Source organism: Squalius cephalus (genome assembly GCF_949319135.1).
Source record: "Squalius cephalus genome assembly, chromosome: 12".
NCBI lineage: Eukaryota > Metazoa > Chordata > Actinopteri > Cypriniformes > Leuciscidae > Squalius > Squalius cephalus.
In genome coordinates, this window is record NC_137133.1 from 26,418,602 (window position 1) to 26,439,612 (window position 21,011).

Below are 21,011 nucleotides of genomic sequence, written 5' to 3' on the forward strand. Positions count from 1 at the left end.
TCACCCATTCGGTGGAATGGCTCACATGGCTCTACATTTAGTATAGAGACAGAGCGCAACGCGTCATAATCTGAAGACCAGATTATACCAGATCTATAAACAGTGATTTAAAGACATTCTGAACTCTATTGGAGTTAGACAACATGTGTCAGGACCAACTCATTGTCGTAATCATACTCTAGATCTAATATTATCACATGGAATCAATGTTGATGCCGTTGAAATTCTGCAGCAGAGCGATGACATCTCAGATCATTATTTAGTCTCGTGTAAATTACATTTAGCCAAGGCTGCAAAGTCGACTCCGTGTTACAAATATGTTAGACCTATCACTTCTGCCACTAAAGATTGCTTTATTAATGATCTTCCTAATCAGTTTCATCATCTTAGCATCCCGGATAGCTTAGAAGAACTAGATACTGCGACAGAAACTATTAACTCTCTCTTTTCCAGCACCTTAGACACAGTTTCTCCGTTGCGCTTAAAGAAGATTAAAGAAAATAGTCCAACGTTGTGGTACAACGAGCACACTCGGGCCCTTAAGAGAGCAGCCAGAAAAATGGAGCGCAACTGGAAGAAAACAAAACTAGAGGTATTTCGCATTTCATGGAAAGAGAGCTCAATTGCATACAGAGAGGCCTTAAAAGCTGCTAGATCTGCTTATTTTTCAAACCTATTAGAAGAAAATAAACAAAACCCTAGGTGTTTATTTGAAATAGTGGCTAAACTAACGAAAAATAACTCTTCAACCCCAGACGTTTCCAAGCAGCACAGCACTAATGACTTCATGAACTTCTTTACTAACAAGATTGATAATATCAGGGAGAAATTTATAACTATGCAATCGTCTACTACAGTATCGCATCAGGCAGTGCATTGTAGTCTCCCTGAAGAAAAATTTGATTCATTCGTTGCTGTAGGAGAGGAAGAATTTACTAAACTCGTTAAATCATCTAAATCGACTACATGTTAGACCCTACATGTTAGACCCTATACCGACTAAGCTACTGAAAGAGTTGCTTCCAGAGGTCATAGATCCTCTTCTTATTATCATTAAATCATCTTTGTCACTAGGATATGTACCGAAAACTTTTAAGCTGGCTATGATTAAACCGCTTGTTAAAAAAACGCAACTTGATCCTACAGAATTAGTCAATTACAGGCCGATCTCGAATCTACCTTTTCTGTCAAAGATACTAGAAAAGGCAGTATCCTCACAACTGTGTTCCTTTTTAGAAAGAAATGATATCTGCAAGGATTTCCAGTCAGGATTTAGACTGTACCATAATACTGAGACTGCTCTCATTAGAGTTACAAATGATGTGCTCTTATCATCCGATCGTGGTTGTATCTCGCTATTAGTGTTACTCGATCTTAGTGCTGCATTTGACACCATTGACCACAACATTCTTTTAAATAGACTCGAAAATTATGTTGGCATTAGTGGAATTGCATTAACATGGTTTAAATCATACTTATCTGACCGTTATCAGTTTGTAGCAGTAAATGAAGAGATGTCTTATCGATCACAAGTTCAGTATGGCGTACCACAAGGCTCAGTACTAGGACCGTTGCTGTTCACTCTGTACATGCTACCCTTAGGAGATATCATTAGGAAGCATGGAATTAGTTTTCACTGTTATGCTGATGATACTCAGCTCTATATTTCTTCACGCCCAGACGAAACTTACCAATTCACAAAATTAACGGAATGCATAGCTGATATAAAATATTGGATGACTAGTAATTTCCTACTACTTAATTCTGAAAAAACAGAGATTCTAATTATTGGACAAAAAACGTCCTCACGTAATAACCTAGAATACTGTCTAACACTTGATGGCTGCTCTGTTAAGCCTTCGTCGTGGGTTAGGAACCTGGGTGTGCTCTTTGATACCAATCTTTCATTTGAAAGTCACGTGTCTAGTATCTGTAAAACCGCATTTTTCCATCTTAATTACGTCATATGCTCTCATTGACAAATGCAGTACAGTTAGTCCATGCGTTCATGACATCAAGGCTAGATTATTGTAATGCTCTACTGGGTGGTTGCCCTGCACGCTTAATAAACAAATTACAGCTGGTTCAAAACGCAGCAGCTCGAGTTCTTACCAGAACCAGGAAGTATGACCATATTAGCCCTGTTCTGTCAACACTGCATTGGCTCCCTATTAAACATCGTATAAATTTTAAAATATTGCTGATTACTTACAAAGCACTAAATGGTTTAGCTCCGCAGTACTTGAGCGAGCTTTTAACGCATTATAGTCCTTCACGTCTTTTGCGATCTCAAAATTCTGGCCAGTTGATAATACCTAGAATATCAAAATCGACTGCTGGCGGTAGATCCTTCTCCTATTTAGCACCAAAACTTTGGAACAGTCTTCCTAACATTGTCCGGGAAGCAGACACACATCTAGACTAAAAACACATCTCTTTGACCTAGCATACACATAACACATTATAGACTTCTATAATACCATATTAGGCTGCATAGATTAGGCCAGCCGGAACCGGGAACACTTCCCATAAATCCTGATGTACTCATTACATCATAAGAAGAATGGCGTCTACGCTAATATTAGTCTCTCTGTTTATACCGAGGTTTACCGCAGTCCGTCGGATCCAGGCCGTATCCAGATCTGATGAAGGACCAGAGCCTGGACGCGACGACAACGCAGTCCTGAAGTGTCAACTAGTCTCTCCTCTTCCGCCGGATCCAGGCCGTATCCAGATCCGATGAAGGACCTGCGCCTGGACACGACGACAACGCAGTACTGAAGTGTCAACCAGTCTCTCCGTTTACTGAAGTGAGGTGGACACCGGCCGTATCCAGATCAGATGTTGGATCTGCACCTGGACGTAACCATGACGCATCCTGAAGTGCCAGCCTCATCAGCCCTGTGAAGGCCTCATTGACACGACCAATCTGACTTCTGACCTGTAACGCTGCCTGGATCATAATCATACACTGTTCGCTCGTTCGCCAGAGGAGAACTGGCCCCCGACTGAGCCTGGGTTCTCCCAAGGTTTTTTTCTCCATTCTGTCATGGAGTTTTGGTTCCTTGCCACTGTTGCCTTGGCTTTTGGCTTGCTTAGTTGGGGACATTTAATATTCAACAATATTATTGATCTGCCTTATTAAGGGTGGACGATGATGCAATTTTCTTCTGGAAACAAACTTTGTTGTATTATTTTCATGTTATCACTGTGAAGCTGCTTTGATACAATCTGTATTGTAAAAAGCGCTATATAAATAAAGGTGACTTGACTTGACTTGACTTGACTTGACCATGCCCATCAAGGGGGAAAAAAATCCAACCGTCTCCATTGACTTTGCATTGCAAGAGGCTGCCTCCTTGTCATTTATGACTTATAACAAAAGACAGAAAAGTGCCTAAAAGCTGCTGTGTGACAAGTTGTACAGCAAACAAGTTAAAAAAACCCAGAAATACGTTTTTATAATCTGTCGACCCCCAAAAAACGAGCGTTTAAGGACACAAAAGTGGGTACAGGCTGGAACGAATGGGTAAATTGGGATCCTGACACTCAGTATGCACTAAAAAATGCAGTAAACATTTTGTCACTGGTAAGAAAAATGCAGTAAACATTTTGTCACTGGTAAGTCAAATATCCAAATGTCAGTTTTATATATTATATTTCTTTAAGCTAAGCTATACTGTTGCCGATTACGTTCCCTGCTCCAGTGGACGTAGTTCTCAGAGTAATATGACACCTTGCGCTCTGTTTCAATTGCCTGTATCCACTTTTGTGTCCTTAAATCAAGGGCGTAGATTTGGTTTGAACATTGGGGGGGTTGAAGTTTGGGTCTGCATATTTTTCATGTGATCATGGTATAAATATTGGGGGGGTTGTAATGCATAGATTTAAATATTAGGGGGGTTATCTCCCCCCCAACCCCCCCACAAACTACGCCCCTGCCTTAAATGCTCGTTTTTTGGGGTCGACAGATTATAAAAACGTATTTCTGGGTTTTTTAGCTTGTTTGCTGTACACCTTGTCACACAGCAGCTTTTCGACATTGTTTCGTTTTTTGTTATAAGTCATAAATGACAAGGAGGCAGCCTCTCGCAATGCAAAGTCAATGGAGACGGTTGGATTGTTCCTCCCCCCCATAGGGGGCCGTCCCGCTTTAGATTCTAGAGAGCATTTGATTGGACAGAAGATGTGATGAAAAGCTGAAGTCCGCAGTGATATCATAAAAATCTGTGATCCATTTTAGCGGAAGTGAGAGACTGTAAAAGTTTTGAATGCTTATATCCCCCTAAATGCGAATTTTGTCATTGTTTTGGAACACACCAGCTTATTCATAACCTTAAGGCTAACATATTCATACTAAAAACTAAAAAACTAATTTTTATTTCAGGGGGCCTTTAAGGAGAAAATACTCAGCAATAGGCTAGTATGAATTGGCACATGGTTTGTAATAAATCATATTAAAAACACCACATAGACATTAAAAACGAACAACATTAAAAGTTTGATTTTCACCACAGGGAGACTTTTATATGTACACTCACCTAAAGGATTATTAGGAACACCTGTTCAATTTCTCATTAATGCAATTATCTAATCAATCAATCACATGGCAGTTGCTTCAATGCATTTAGGGGTGTGGTCCTGGTCAAGACAATCTCCTGAACTCCAAACTGAATGTCAGAATGGGAAAGAAAGGTGATTTAAGCAATTTTGAGCGTGGCATGGTTGTTGGTGCCAGACGGGCCGGTCTGAGTATTTCACAATCTGCTCAGTTACTGGGATTTTCACGCACAACCATTTCTAGGGTTTACAAAGAATGGTGTGAAAAGGGAAAAACATCCAGTATGCTGCAGTCCTGTAGGCGAAAATGCCTTGTTGATGCTAGAGGTCAGAGGAGAATGGGCCGACTGATTCAAGCTGATAGAAGAGCAACTTTGACTGAAATAACCACTCTTTACAACCGAGGTATGCAGCAAAGCATTTGTGAAGCCACAACATGCACAACCTTGAGGCGGATGGGCTACAACAGCAGAAGACCCCACCGGGTACCACTCATCTCCACTACAAATAGGAAAAAGAGGCTACAATTTGCACGAGCTCACCAAAATTGGACAGTTGAAGACTGGAAAAATGTTGCCTGGTCTGATGAGTCTCGATTTCTGTTGAGACATTCAGATGGTAGAGTCAGAATTTGGCGTAAACAGAATGAGAACATGGATCCATCATGCCTTGTTACCACTGTGCAGGCTGGTGGTGGTGGTGTAATGGTGTGGGGGATGTTTTCTTGGCACACTTTAGGCCCCTTAGTGTAAATTGGGCATCGTTTAAATGCCACGGCCTACCTGAGCATTGTTTCTGACCATGTCCATCCCTTTATGACTGTCAGGGACCAAGCAGTTAAGCAAGAGGAGTCACAAGGAAAGTTCAAAAAGTAAGGATTTTAATTTCCCAATGATCATAACAACAAAATAAAGATAAAGTTTTGGGCCAAAAACAAATCAAATAAACAGACAATAACTAGAGCTCTAAACATAAAAGATTCAAAATACAACTGACCTCCTACACAAGAAACAACAGGGACTTATATATTGGCTGATCAGACCAATTTTGACACACAGGGGAAGACTAACAACAACACTACTACATAAACTACAAATAACAGCAAAACCTACCTAAAACTTATTCCAAAAGAAATATACTTTTACTTAACCTTAACTCAACAAAAATACTCAATATAATATAAATCTAAACCCCAACATATCTAAGGAGAGAATGAGCTACACCCCCCCCAGACATAACAAACAATGGTAGTGTCCAATTAGGCCACCTCCCCTATAAAGCTGCTCCTGCTTCAAGCGCCACCCCTTTAAGCCAGCCGACTTCCTGGATCTCTCCCGGGTGTGGAATCCAACACTGGTAAGCTCAGAAACAAATAATTATACAAACAGAATGACAATCCGAAAGTAACTAATGGTGCGCGCTCCCAAAAATATACTTCTGTATGGTCAACTAAATAAAGTATAAAGTATGTGAAATGAACTACGTGTCCTGTGAGTTATTTGTAACTAAATAAATAACAAATGTATAATGTGTATGAAAAAGTATATAAACTAATCCTAAAGAAAAACAGCATAAACTCAGGAAAAATATAAGTGCATGAGGTTACCGCTCTTGAACTGGTTGTGAGGCCATGGCTGTGGCCATCACACATCCCCCCCCCTTCAGAGCTGCTGCTGGGCCAGCGAGAGAGGTAGTCTGCAGTGGTGTTGAACTTGCCAGGGATGTACTGGACTGTAAACCGGAATGGCTGCATGGCCAGATACCACCTGGTAATCCGCCCATTGGTATATTTCATCCTCTCCAGCCACTGCAGTGCCTTGTGGTCAGACTCTAAGATAAACTCTCTGCCCATCAGGTAATACTTGAAAGAGTCAAGGGCCCATTTGACTGCCAAGGCCTCCTTTTCCACTGTTGAATAGCGGACCTCTCTGGGTAGAAGTTTCCGACTGATATATGCCACCGGATGTCGTTCCTCCTTAGGCCCCTGTAGAAGCACCGCCCCCACACCCCTCTCAGAGGCATCAGTCTGTAATATAAACGGTTTCTCAAAATTTGGACTATGTAAAACAGGGCTTTTACTCAGAAAATTTTGAATGTCCTTGAAAGCTGCCACTGCCTCCCCCGTCCACTTGACCTGGTTGGGACATCTTGAGCCCGTCTTATCCGTAAGTAGAGCAGCCCTGTTCGAGAAGTTGGGGATGAACCGATGGTAGAAGCCAGCCATCCCCAGGAAAGATCTTAGCTGCTTCCTGGTCTGTGGGAGAGGACATGACTCAATTGCATGGATTTTTCGAAACTGAGGTTTAATTAACCCACCTCCAATGGTGAAACCCAGGTACTCAGTTTCCTTCTTGGCCAGAACACATTTAGCCGGATTGATTGTCAAGCCGGCAGAACGTAGGCGTTTAAAGACCACTTTGAGATGCTCCACATGTTCCTCCCACGTCGTGCTGTAGATGACAATATCATCAAGGTATGCACAAGAAAACTCAGACAATCCATAGAGAACCTGGTCCATTAATCTTTGAAACACTGCTGGAGCCCCATGCAGCCCAAATGGTAACACCGTAAACTGAAAAAGCCCCCAGGGAGTTCGGAAGGCTGTCAGTTCCTGAGACTGCTGGGTTAGGGGCACTTGCCAGTAATCCTTACAGAGGTCAATGGTGGTTAGATACTTTGCTTTTCCAAGGCGGTCAATAAGATCATCAATTCGTGGGGTGGGGTAAGAGTCAAACTTTGAAATTGAGTTTAGATACCTGAAGTCGATACAAAACCTTATTGTCCCATCCTTCTTCGGAACCAGCACCACGGGATTGCACCACTCACTCTTAGATTGCTGAATTATCCCCAGAGACAGCATGAGGTCAACTTCCTTCCTCAAGTTCCACATAGAGAGATCTGAACCTCTGCCTGTAGGTCTCAGGGTTAATATCATATTTTTTCAGAATTGCTGTTTTTACTTTATCATATTCGTGAGCATCATCTACATCCATATGCACATAGGCTCCTCTGGCCTTACCCGTTAGCAATGGGAGGAGACGAAAAACCCAGTCCACTTTTGGCCACCGACATGCCACTGCAATTCTCTCAAAGGTAATTAAAAAATGTTCAACATCATCATTTTCTGTTAATTTTTCCAGTCTAGGCTCATGAAAAGATCGAGACTGGCCTGCTGAAGACATGGTGGGCTGGATCAACTCCATAGAGGGTGAGGCTTGGGCCTTTAGATGATCCAAATTCAAATCATAGTCCTCAGAAGGATCTGGCACTGTGGAAGCAGGCTCTGGTACTGGAGATGTGCGGACCTCTACCTCCTCCTGCAGAAGGCGAAACTGATGTTGTAGTGCTTTGAACTGGTTCTCCTGGCGGTTAGCTTCCTCTCTCAATTTTGCTTCTCTGGTCTCCTGTTGACCCATAAATGACCGCATGATCCCAGCCAGGTCACTCAGCGTTGGCTCTCTGCCATCTTCATCCTCACCACCTGATGCTCCCTTTAGTGCTTCACCTTCCATTGTGTCCTCACCTTCCACCCGGTGTCCTCTCTCTATATGGGTTGACTCAGTCTTCTTATTCCCTGTCTGGCCTCTTGTCACTCTCCCTCCTCGCATGTTTCACAAAAAAAAAAAAAAAAAAAAAAAAAAACTTGCGCTCCTCAACTGGCTAGTCCCACCGCTGCCACCACATGTCAGGGACCAAGCAGTTAAGCAAGAGGAGTCACAAGGAAAGTTCAAAAAGTAAGGATTTTAATTTCCCAATAATCATAACAACAAAATAAAGATAAAGTTTTGGGCCAAAAACAAATCAAATAAACAGACAATAACTAGAGCTCTAAACATAAAAGATTCAAAATACAACTGACCTCCTACACAAGAAACAACAGGGACTTATATATTGGCTGATCAGACCCATTTTGACACACAGGGGAAGACTAACAACAACACTACTACATAAACTACAAATAACAGCAAAACCTACCTAAAACTTATTCCAAAAGAAATATACTTTTACTTAACCTTAACTCAACAAAAATACTCAATATAATATAAATCTAAACCCCAACATATCTAAGGAGAGAATGAGCTACACCCCCCCCCAGACATAACAAACAATGGTAGTGTCCAATTAGGCCACCTCCCCTATAAAGCTGCTCCTGCTTCAAGCGCCACCCCTTTAAGCCAGCCGACTTCCTGGATCTCTCCCGGGTGTGGAATCCAACACTGGTAAGCTCAGAAACAAATAATTATACAAACAGAATGACAATCCGAAAGTAACTAATGGTGCGCGCTCCCAAAAATATACTTCTGTATGGTCAACTAAATAAAGTATAAAGTATGTGAAATGAACTACGTGTCCTGTGAGTTATTTGTAACTAAATAAATAACAAATGTATAATGTGTATGAAAAAGTATATAAACTAATCCTAAAGAAAAACAGCATAAACTCAGGAAAAATATAAGTGCATGAGGTTACCGCTCTTGAACTGGTTGTGAGGCCATGGCTGTGGCCATCACAATGACCATCATGTACCCATCCTCTGATGGCTACTTCCAGCAGGATAATGCACCATGTCACAAAGCTCGAATCATTTCAAATTGGTTTCTTGAACATGACAATGAGTTCACTGTACTAAAATGGCCCCCACAGTCACCAGATCTCAACCCAATAGAGCATCTTTGGGATGTGGTGGAACGGGAGCTTCGTGCCCTGGATGTGCATCCCACAAATCTCCATCAACTGCAAGATGCTATCCTATCAATATGGGCCAACATTTCTAAAGAATGCTTTCAGCACCTTGTTGAATCAATGCCACGTAGAATTAAGGCAGTTCTGAAGGCGAAAGGGGGTCAAACACAGTATTAGTATGGTGTTCCTAATAATCCTTTAGGTGAGTGTATATTTATATACACAATGTAAACAAACGACCTAACGTTTTTGTTTTGTTTTTATATAAAAGAAAAATATACAAAGGAAACATATAAAAGTAAAGATATTATACGTTTATTAATAACTGAAAAACAATTGGTTCCAAACAGTGTTGGGTGTAGGCCTAATGCATTACTGTACCTTTCCCTTGAAAAAGCTAAGTAATGGATTACTTTTAATTATTGTGTAATTAAATTACATTTACTTCTGATGTAATTGCATTAATTTAACATCAGCCTAAAAAAAGATAAAGATAAAAGATAAAATAAAGATAAAAACTTATTTAAGCATAGTGCGGCCTCTCTTCCATTTTATGTATTAATTTAACATCAAAATCTAATGTTAAATCTAATGTCTATGTATGTTTTTAATGTAACCTTCCCTTTAAATGCATTTGGTCAGTTTAAGAACAATTTATGCAATTCTATATTATTTATTTGAAAGAATTAAAAGAGCAGTTTCATGTTTATCTTTATATTGTTCAACTGGTCGAGGTTGATTTGGGATTTAAAAAGCATTAGTAACAATAATGCAATAGCAGAGAGAGAAATTTACACTGTTGAAGATGTAATTATAGCTATTAATTACTTTTTTATCTTAATCAACACTGGTCCCAAACTAACAAAAATAAAAATGTATTTGATTTTAAAATGTTGTTGTTATTTATTTAATATTATATTATTAGGTACTTGTAGGGGAGCCAAAGAAAAAAATTGTATGCGCGAGACGACGAGATTGAGCCCAGAAAATCATACTGACAGAAATGTCCTTAAAATATTGATAACAAATGTTTTTGCTAAAGTTTTTTCTCATCAACTGGAACGTTTGAAATTTGAATAGCCTGTGATGTCACCCAGGCAGAGAACTTTGTAGCAGCTAAATGTTTTCGGACAGGCTCACACCGTGAGGAGGGGGGATGTTAAAGTCTGTTTGTCTTTGTGAATCACCGCACCCTTGAAAACTAGACGATTACTAATTCAGCACTGACGGTATAATTGGGCAGACAGGGGAACACCAACGCATTCTGCCTCTATATAAAAGTGAAGATCACTGCAGGTGAAAAACAAGTGGGTCTATGACTCCAGCGAACAACTGAGATGGCCACATATCTGTCCTTACTGCTGCTCTTTGCATGTGCCTCCACAAGCTGTTCAGATCCAAGTAAGTCAGCAGAATGATCATCTATCTATCTATCTATCTATCTATTTATCTATCTATCTATCTATCTATCTATCTATCTATCTATCTATCTATCTATCTATCTATCTATCTATCTATCTATCTATCTATCTATCTATCTATCTATCTATCTATCTATCTATCTATCGTAGGCCATATTTTATTCTGTAAATATAACAGTGAGCTGTTTTTCTCTCAGGGTAGTGATGCAGTCATTTCTGTTGACACTGTAAATAATTAACTCATCTCTCGTTGTGTTTGTCTCTGTGTCTAAATGTACATAAATGTTGCTCAACATATTGAGTTCTTAGTCAAAATCTGCATTTTCTTTAAAACAAACTCTGTCCAGATAGCTGTGGGGGTCGTTGTGGAGAAGGGTACTACAGAGGAAGCTTCTGCCAGTGTGACCATGAGTGTCTGGGCCTGAATGAGTGCTGTACAGACTTTCAAAGCTTGTGTACTACAAGTAAGGTTCATATTAACTTCATTAGTTTTGGTGTAGCATTTGGTGTGAATGTCATAAACCAGGGTTCCTCAAACTCGGTCCTGAAGGGCCACTGTCCGGCACAGTTTAACTCCAACCCTGATCAAACACACCTAGCTGTGAGTTTCTTGTGATCCTGAAGACATTGATTAGCTTGCTCAGGTGTGTTTGATCAGTGTTGGAGCTAAACTCTGCAGGACAGCGGCCCTCCAGGACTGAGTCTGAGGAACCCTGTCATAAACACTGTGAGATTGCTTTGCTATTATTTCTGATCACAGAGGACTCATGCAAAGGACGCTGCGGGGAGCCTTTCAATAGAGGCAATCCATGTCACTGTGATATCGACTGTGTCTCATTCAATCAGTGCTGTTCTGATTATGAGAGCATGTGCTTGATGGAAGGTAAAAATTCAACTAAATTAATTAATAATGCTCCCAACATGTAAATACATTTTCAACAATCAATACTAATTATATATTTTTCAATACTAACATGCAGTGATTGCAAAAAATATACCTAATATTACAATAGATTATGGTTGGAAAGTTTTTTTTAAATGTTTTTTTTTTTTTAAAGAAGTCTCTTATGCAAGTCTGCATTTATTTGATCAAAAATACAGTAAAACAGTAAATATTGTGAAATATTATTACAATTTTAATATATGTAATATATAAAATGTAACTTATTATTAATCTATTGACTATTACAAAATTACTCTAAATCATTCTAATATGCTGATTTGGTGCTCAAGAAACATTTCTTCTCATTTTTAATGTTGAAAACAGTTTTGCTTATGATTTTTGTGGAAACTGTGATACATTTTTTTCATGAATAGAAAGTTTCCAAGAACAGCATTTATTTGCAACAGTAATCTTTTGTAACAATGTAAGTCTTTACTGTCACTTTTGATCATTTTAATGCATCCTTTGCAATATCTTTAAAAACATATTAATATACTGACCCCATACTGACCCCAAACAGTATTTATTCATTAAAATAATTAACAACAGAAATTTGGAATTGCAGATGTATCCATCCGTTTGCATGTCTAATTTTGCCCTAATTTTAAGCTTATATCTCTGATTCTCTGTGACTCTCACAGATACTTCCTTAAAATCAAGAAACACTGACACCACAGCTCAAAGGACTGCTAACTTATGTCTAAACATAAAGAATAAAAAATCTACAGGTATAATTACTGTAGCTTTGTCACAAATAAACAAATCAAGTGTACTGATATTTTGCTTCACGTAGCTGTTGATTTTTTGTAGTAACATTTCTCTTAAAGTATAGTTGTGACATCTTTTTTGTTAGAATCCTCCAATGAGGAGATGACCAATGAGGAAGGGATTGGAGGTAAGTTTTTCTCTTTGTCTCGCTTTCTCTCTCTTCTTTTTCCCTGTAGAGCACTTATTGAACTACGTTACTTTGACATTTTTCCAGATGAAAAAAAGATAATGCTTAATATTCAGATTATTTTTCTCCTCTGTGAAGAATTACAAGTCAATTCTCATGAATAATATTAAGTTATAAAAAATATATAACTGCATTATTGGAAGCTTGATCAGTTATGACAATTGAAAAAGCAGATGACTTGATACCTTTTTTATACTTAAGATAATTGCTTGTTTGACAAGAAACCTCAGTTTCAGTTGATATTGTGCTTGCAACCTGAGGCAAAACCATTGTACTTAGATAAAATGACATTGTCGTCTTATGCTGAGGCAGAAGAGTTAATGATTCCTGAGGATGAAAGTGAGTCCACACCTTCTGAGGGCCCTGGTGAGCATTAATAATCTGGCATAAACAAGTTTTATGTCAAATATGCAAGAAACCTTAAACAGCAGCACATGCTGATAAAGATATGTTCATAATTACAAAATGTATTTGTATAAAAAAAAATGTATTTATTATTTTCTCAAACTGATGTCCCAACAGAGAAAATTTCACCTTACGCAGATTCAGATATAGAAGTGAAAGTGGGGGAAAACAGCACTTCCCACTCAGACTATGAGAGGACCACTCCAGAACCAAACGGCAGCACCTTGGCTTCATCCCTCCCCCCATCTCTCACCCCGACAGCAGGTGCTTGCCACATCAGCAAAATCCAAATCCAAATTTTATGTCTTTTGTGGTTGACTATATTACACAGGGTTTGACAAAAAAGCGCTGGTGTTGCAGTTTTCCTGTGCATGCTGAAGACCACAGTAATTTGATTCTACCATAACAGTAATAGTTTTGTCCTCTCCAGATGCAGATGCAGATGCAAGCAGCATACTCCCTGCTGATGAGAACCCTATAGAGTCTACCACTCAACAGCCATCTGAGATGACAATTTCCAGCACACCACAGCCACAAGAGAATGCAAGCACAGCACCAACAGAAGGTCCAACAAGCACAGCACCAACAGAAGGTCCAACAAGCACAGCACCAACAGAAGGTCCTACAAGCATGCCACCAACAGAAGGTCCTACAAGCATGCCACCAACAGAAGGTCCTACAAGCATGCCACCAACAGAAGGTCTAACAAGCACAGCACCAACAGAAGGTCCAACAAGCACAGCACCAACAGAAGGTCCTACAAGCATGCCACCAACAGAAGGTCCTACAAGCATGCCACCAACAGAAGGTCCTACAAGCACAGCACCAACAGAAGGTCCTACAAGCACAGCACCAACAGAAGGTCCTACAAGCATGCCACCAACAGAAGGTCCAACAAGCACAGCACCAACAGAAGGTCCTACAAGCATGCCACCAACAGAAGGTCCTACAAGCATGCCACCAACAGAAGGTCCTACAAGCACAGCACCAACAGAAGGTCCAACAAGCACAGCACCAACAGAAGGTCCAACAGAAGGTCCAACAAGCACAGCACCAACAGAAGGTCCAACAAGCGCGGCACCAACAGAAGGTCCAACAAGCACAGCACCAACAGAAGGTCCAACAAGCACAGCATCAACAGAAGGTCCTACAAGTGCAATACCATCAAATGGTCCAGCAAGCGCAGTACCAAAGGAATATTCTGTCACTGAAATGACTATGATGGCACTGGGTGAAGATCCAAAGGAATTGTCATCTCTTAAGGATTCTAGAGCTACCTCAGTCCCCAAGACGACATCTACTCCTGCTCCAGTGAAACCAACAAAAAAAACCATTCAGCCTAGTAGAGACAAGAATGATAAATCAGATAGTATTAAAGATTATCAAGCTGGTAAGATCTTTCATGCCTCGTATTCATTGTGGCAAATTTTGTTCCCACTAAGAGCCTTCATGGTTTCCATCTGAACACTGCTGAGTGCTGACACTCAGATGCTATCATGAATATTTAAAATTCCAGATATTATCATATCAAATCAAATCAAATCAAAGTTTATTTATAGAGCACCTTTTAAAAACAGCAGGTGTTCACCAAGGTGCTGTACATACAATATAAAATAAACAGTAAAACTAAAAAGAATAAAATAAAATAAATAAAAACACAATAAAAAAGCAATAAATACAATAATGGATTATAACACACACTTAAAAAGAACTCCTAACAGGTAACTCTCATACTGTGTTATATGCAGTACTATACAAATATGTTTTTAAATGTAATTTAAAAACAGCAAGTGAAGGTGCCTGCCTAATGTACAAAGGTAAATTATTCCAGAGTTTCGGTGCAGCCACTGCAAAGGCACGATCACCTCTGCTCTTTAATCTTGCATTGGGGGAGACTAAAAGCTATGGAAGCCCGTTTCCGCCACATTGAGTAAAAAAATAAAGATTCTTTAAGTCATAATAATGAGAAACTTTCTCATAATTATGACTTAACATCTCGTAATAATGAGAAACTTTCTAGTAATAATGAGAAACTTTCTCGTAATAATGACTTAACATCTCGTAATAATGAGAAACTTTCTCATAATAATGAGAAACTTTCTCGTAATAATGACTTAACATCTCGTAATAATGAGAAACTTTCTCGTAATAATGAGAAACTTTCTCGTAATAATGACTTAACATCTCGTAATAATGAGAAACTTTCTCATAATTATGACTTAACATCTCGTAATAATGAGAAACTTTCTCGTAATAATGACTTAACATCTCGTAATAATGAGAAACTTTCTCATAATAATGACTTAACATCTCGTAATAATGAGAAACTTTCTCGTAATAATGACTTAACATCTCGTAATAATGAGAAACTTTCTCATAATAATGACTTAACATCTCGTAATAATGAGAAACTTTCTCGTAATAATGAGAAACTTTCTCATAATAATGACTTATTTTCTCGCACTTCTACGCATGCGCAAAGCAGCGGAGCAGAAGGGCGTGCCACACTAGCGACATCCGCTGGTCAAAGCCGTGTAAATGCATCACAGCAAACTTGGCACGCTCTGCAGTGAATAACATTAAAGATAAATGATCAGTATATGAGACAGGCTTCCATACTAGATAGTCTTTTATTCATTTGTAATATTCATTTGTATTTTTGTGTATGAACAAGCAGCAATACAAGGGTGATCCATGGATTTCAAATAGACGGAGGGATGACAGCACGCCTTTCCAAATCTGTTTAAGAACACTTCATCTGGAAATCTGTGTAAGGGTCCGTTCATACAGAACGCGCTTTTTCATTGCTTTTCTAGGCAAACGCGCACTAGACGGACGTTGCGCTCGCTCTTCTGCAGCAATCTTGCGCATGACACGGCGTTCTAAATTGAAAAGAAGTTCAGCTTTTAAAAACACGTCTCGACCTTGCGTTTTCCCCCATTCCACTGCCCACTTATGTTTAAATGTCCCCAAAGTCATAAACATCTTAAAGGTGATTTCTGTATTGATATCTTCCAGATGAACCTGCACATCAAATATCCTAGAAGCATCTGCAAAATACGTGTTATATTAACACACATATGTGTTACACTTAAACTTGACGAATAAATGTAATATTCCAACTTTAATCTGATAGTTTTGTAAATTCATGTTTACAATTTCCATCGGTGTGCACAAGCAGGCGTCCTTCGTTACCATGGTAACCGTCCTGCTTCTGCATTCCACTTTTACACCTTATCGTGCGCATGGAAAAGTATGGAAGATAGGCCTACTGATGATGTTATTTAATGATACTACAGATTGCACTTAGTAGATCAAACTGACTTTAATGAAAACAACTGTTTTGCAGAGCGTGCCAAGTTTGCTGTGATGCATTTACACGGCTTTGACCAGCGGATGTCGCTAGTGTGGCACGCCCTTCTGCTCCGCTGCTTTGCGCATGCGTAGAAGTGCGAGAAAATAAGTCATTATTACGAGAAAGTTTCTCATTATTATGAGATGTTAAGTCATTATTACGAGAAAGTTTCTCATTATTACGAGATGTTAAGTCATTATTACGAGAAAGTTTCTCATTATTACGAGATGTTAAGTCATTATTTCGAGAAAGTTTCTCATTATTACGAGATGTTAAGTCATTATTACGAGAAAGTTTCTCATTATTACGAGAAAGTTTCTCATTATTACGAGATGTTAAGTCATTATTACGAGAAAGTTTCTCATTATTATGAGAAAGTTTCTCATTATTACGAGATGTTAAGTCATTATTATGAGAAAGTTTCTCATTATTACGAGATGTTTAAGTCATAATTACGAGAAAGTTTCTCATTATTATGAGATGTTAAGTCATTATTACGAGAAAGTTTCTCATTATTATGAGAAAGTTTCTCATTATTATGAGATGTTAAGTCATTATTATGAGAAAGTTTCTCATTATTATGACTTAAAGAATCTTTTTTTTTTACTCAACGTGGCGGAAACGGGCTTCCATAAAAAGCAGTTGCTCAGCAGACCTAAGTGCTCTGGATGGAACATATGGCTGTAATAGATCTGAGAGGTATTTAGGAGCAGTGTTATTTAATGATTTAAAAACCAAAAGTAAAATCTTAAAATCAATTCTAAAACGAACTGGCAACCAGTGAAGGGAAGCTAATATAGGTGTAATGTGGTCGTGTTTGCGTGTCCTTGTTAATAGACGTGCAGCCGCATTTTGTACCCTCTGCAAACGTGTTAGAGATGCCTCACCAATGCCTACATAGAGACTATTACAATAGTCCAGGCGGGATGATATAAAAGCGTGGATGACCTTCTCAAAATCAGTAAAAGATACAAATGACTTGACTTTAGATAATTGCCTTAACTGATAAAAACACGATTTAACTACCAAATTAATCTGTTTATCTAGTTTAAAGTCACCGTCCATTAAAACACCTAGGTTTTTTACAACGGGCTTCACATATGACTTTAAGTCGCCAAGATCTACATCAGGGGTATTGATGGTACCACCAGGTCGGAACAAAATGATTTCAGTTTTATCTTCATTGAACTTTAAGAAATTGGAGGCCATCCAGGCTTTAATATCCTCAAGACATCTCAACAAAGGTGCTATAGAGTTTGCATTGTTTCGTTTCAAAGGCAGATAGAGTTGCGAGTCATCTGCATAACAGTGAAACGAGATGCCATGTTTCCTAAATATGGACCCTAAAGGTAATATATATAAAGAAAAGAAAATCGGTCCAAGAATGGAACCCTGAGGGACTCCACATACAAGAGATGCAGTAGAAGACACAAATTCCCCAAGACGTACCGAGAAAGTTCTTTCACCCAGATAAGATCTAAACCATTGTAATGCGGCACCCTTTACACCAACACAATGCTCAAGACGAGAGATCAGTATATTGTGATCTAAGGTGTCAAAAGCGGCAGTAAGATCTAACAGCATAAGAACAGCATAGTTACCTGTGTCAGTGGCCAATAATAAATCATTATAAACTTTTAACAGGGCCGTTTCTGTGCTGTGAAGTGATTTAAAACCAGATTGATACATTTCTTGCAAACCATGCAAGTCTAGAAAGGACAGTAATTGTTTAAAAACAACTTTTTCCAATATTTTAGAAAGAAACGGGAGTTTCGAAATGGGCCTAAAATTAGCAAGAACCGATGAATCCAGGTTTGGTTTTTTCATCAGTGGTTCCACTATTGCGTGTTTAAAATGTAGGGGTACAACTCCATGAATGAGACTACTATTTACAATCAATAATATTGTAGGGCCAAGGGTTTCAAAAACCTTTTTTTAGGAAATCTGGGGAAATAATGTCTGTGGGACAAACAGATGGATTCATTTTGTCAATGATGTCTTTCAAACAAGCAAGAGACACTGGTTCAAACTGATTAAAAACAAAGGAACATACAGAGAAAGAAGACATATCAACAGAAGGGTGAACAATATTAGCTCTAACAGTCACAATCTTGTCATTAAAAAACTGCAAAAAGTTTTCACATGTTTCTTTGGAAAATTCCAAAGTCATTTGTTGAGATGTATTTAAAACAGAATTTATAGTGTTGAACAGAACACGAGGTTTGTGAGAATTATTTGCGATGATATTTGAGAAATACCTTGACTTTTCCGTTTTTACAGCTTTTTGATATTTAAACAAGCTGTCTTTCAAGATCTCAGACGAAACCCGTAGCCTATCTTTTTTCGATTGGCGTTCCGCTCTCCTGCACTCGTGCCTAGCAGCACGGGTAATGTCATTTAGCCACGGTTCAGATTTTGGCTTAGCACGAATATTATGAATTATGAAGTTTTTAAAAAATAATGTTTTGCATCATTTTGATTATTAATTTGTTCTGTTTCTTAAATAATTTTATTTTTCCCCCCAGATGATTATGACACTAACCTCTGCAGTGGGCGTCCAGTCAGTGGTCTGACTACACTGAGAAATGGTACCATTGTGGTGTTCAGAGGTCAGTACCACAGTACAGCGCATTTGCTTTATAACAGCACTTATTTAGGTTCAAAGCATTTAACTTTTCCAGTTTTTTTTTTTTTTTTGGGGGGGGGGGGGGGGGGGGATTAATTCCTTTATAATTATATGGAAAGTTCCAGAGTGTAGAGAACAGTGAACCAAATGTTCATGAACATCAATGTGTCGCTTTCTTCTCTATAGGACATTATTTTTGGACACTGGACAAATACAGAAATCCTGATCCTCCTCAGTTAATTACAAGGGTGTGGGGAATCCCGTCTCCCATCGACACCGTTTACACCCGCTGCAACTGCCTGGGCAAAACCTACTTCTTCAAGGTTCATACACAGACTTTAGGACAAAACACTTCATTTCTCCACAGATTTAAAATCACAGACAATTATGACAGAATTGGTGTCAAATGAAATGCTGGATGACAACAACTGTTTGCACATATTTCACAGGGAAAGGACTACTGGAGGTTTGACAATGGTGTGATGGATCATGGCTTTCCCAAACCTGTCAGCCAGGGCTTCGGACAGATTGGTCATATCACAGCTGCTTTATCTATACCTGAGTACAGAAGCAGAAAAGAGTCTGTAATCTTCTTCAAAAGAGGTAAGAATTAGAAGAAAATATTTACATGGACATGCTGTAAGCACACTATGGCTGCTTGTTTTTATTAGGCGCGGGTGTCGTTGTTGATTTTCAAATCGATTTCTGCAGGTGGAATGGCTCAAAAGTACACATACCAGGTTACTCCAAATTGTGGGAAAAGAATTCCTGCGTACCCAGCGAGGACGAGAGCCAGACGACAAGCCGGTAAAGAATCACAAGTTTGTTTACAAAATACCATTTTAGTCCATACAGCATTACAACAACATTTAAAAGATTAATCACATTTAGATGACATAATAATAATAAATTAGACATAAAGGGAGAGGGAAGGTTTATGTGTATAAATATTTGTGCCGTAAATGAAAAGTGAAAATACCATGTATGCTACTTCTGGCAACAGAAGTTTCCCCAATAAAGCCTCAAAAAGGACATTTTGTTCCAAGTGAGGCCTAACGGACCAAATAAGTAACCTTAACATTTTTAAGTGAAACAGACCTTTGAGCGTTTTAATTAATTTTAGGAGTTTTTTCCCCAGCTGCAGCTCTGGGGCAAATGATCTATATCTCAAAGAACTGGAGAGGATTCCCAACCATGGTGACCTCAGCTGTGTCCGTACCCTCTAGGGTGAAAGAGGGGTACAAGTATTACGTGTTCTCTCAAAGTGAGTTTTACAACATTCATTAAAACTAATGAAAAGCTGTTACTGGACTATGTCCCAGCACTGTTTCCAGTCACATCTAATGAGCTCCTCAACCAGGGTGGAGTTTTGTGTATGTTTAGAATTGATCGTATTTGGCAAGCAATACAACTGCAAGACTCACTAGAAAAGTTGCTTGTCTAACTAAATTTTTCAATGAAAGCCAGGCTAATGTAGCTCTTAACCAGTGTTATTTTAGTATTTATATGCTATTGTGGTATTTTGTTATATTTTGAATTTTAAATTGTACGTTTTTTTTTTTTTTGTTACAAAATATTTCTATATTGCTTTAATTTGTTTTTATTATATTTTCTATTAATTTTAATTAATTGGCATGGAATTTTTTTTATTATAAGTTTTACATATTTTAGCTTCATTTCAATTACCAAAAATGAGTTTTAATAGTTTTAACAAAAACACTGCATTTATTACATATTTGTGTTCTTGTCTTTCACAGGAAAGTATTACAGCATAAAAATGGAAAGAGAAAAACCAGTGATCTTAAAACCTGCTACAGGTCCAAAGGAAAACTCAGCAAGCAACTTCTTCAAATGCCAAGAAACTCAGAAAAAATGAGTCATTCATATCTTTAACTCATACCATATACAGTGATTTTAGAATTCTAGTGATGCCCTTGTCTTATGTGCAGTGGAAAAACAGCCTAAGAATTTCCTTCAAAACAATTTTATTGTACGGATGTAAAATCATTCAAATAACAAATGATGGATTGCCCAAAGCATTAAACTAACAAACAACAATTATA

At 38.6% G+C, this 21,011-nt stretch overlaps 1 protein-coding gene across 18 annotated transcripts; it reads left to right on the plus strand.

Moving 5' to 3' along the window:
* Positions 1–10,328: 10,328 nt before the first annotated feature.
* On the plus strand, positions 10,329–21,010 carry prg4b (proteoglycan 4b; the record flags this gene model as incomplete). Of its 18 annotated transcripts, none has more annotated exons than XM_079889335.1 (14): positions 10,382–10,644; positions 11,012–11,128; positions 11,425–11,547; positions 12,461–12,502; positions 12,875–12,928; positions 13,085–13,231; positions 13,398–13,910; positions 13,965–14,357; positions 18,848–18,931; positions 19,135–19,271; positions 19,398–19,551; positions 19,660–19,755; positions 20,087–20,212; positions 20,706–20,824. In XM_079889335.1, exons 1-14 carry the CDS (start codon positions 10,581–10,583, stop codon positions 20,822–20,824), a joined length of 2,169 nt encoding a protein of 722 aa, XP_079745461.1. In that variant the 5' UTR covers positions 10,382–10,580. The 18 variants fall into 18 exon arrangements, with proteins under 18 accessions (XP_079745456.1, XP_079745458.1, XP_079745445.1 ...); XM_079889323.1 differs by having other exon boundaries at positions 14,004–14,357; XM_079889334.1 differs by having other exon boundaries at positions 13,398–13,883; positions 13,938–14,357.
* Between the last annotated feature and the right edge of the window lies 1 nt (position 21,011).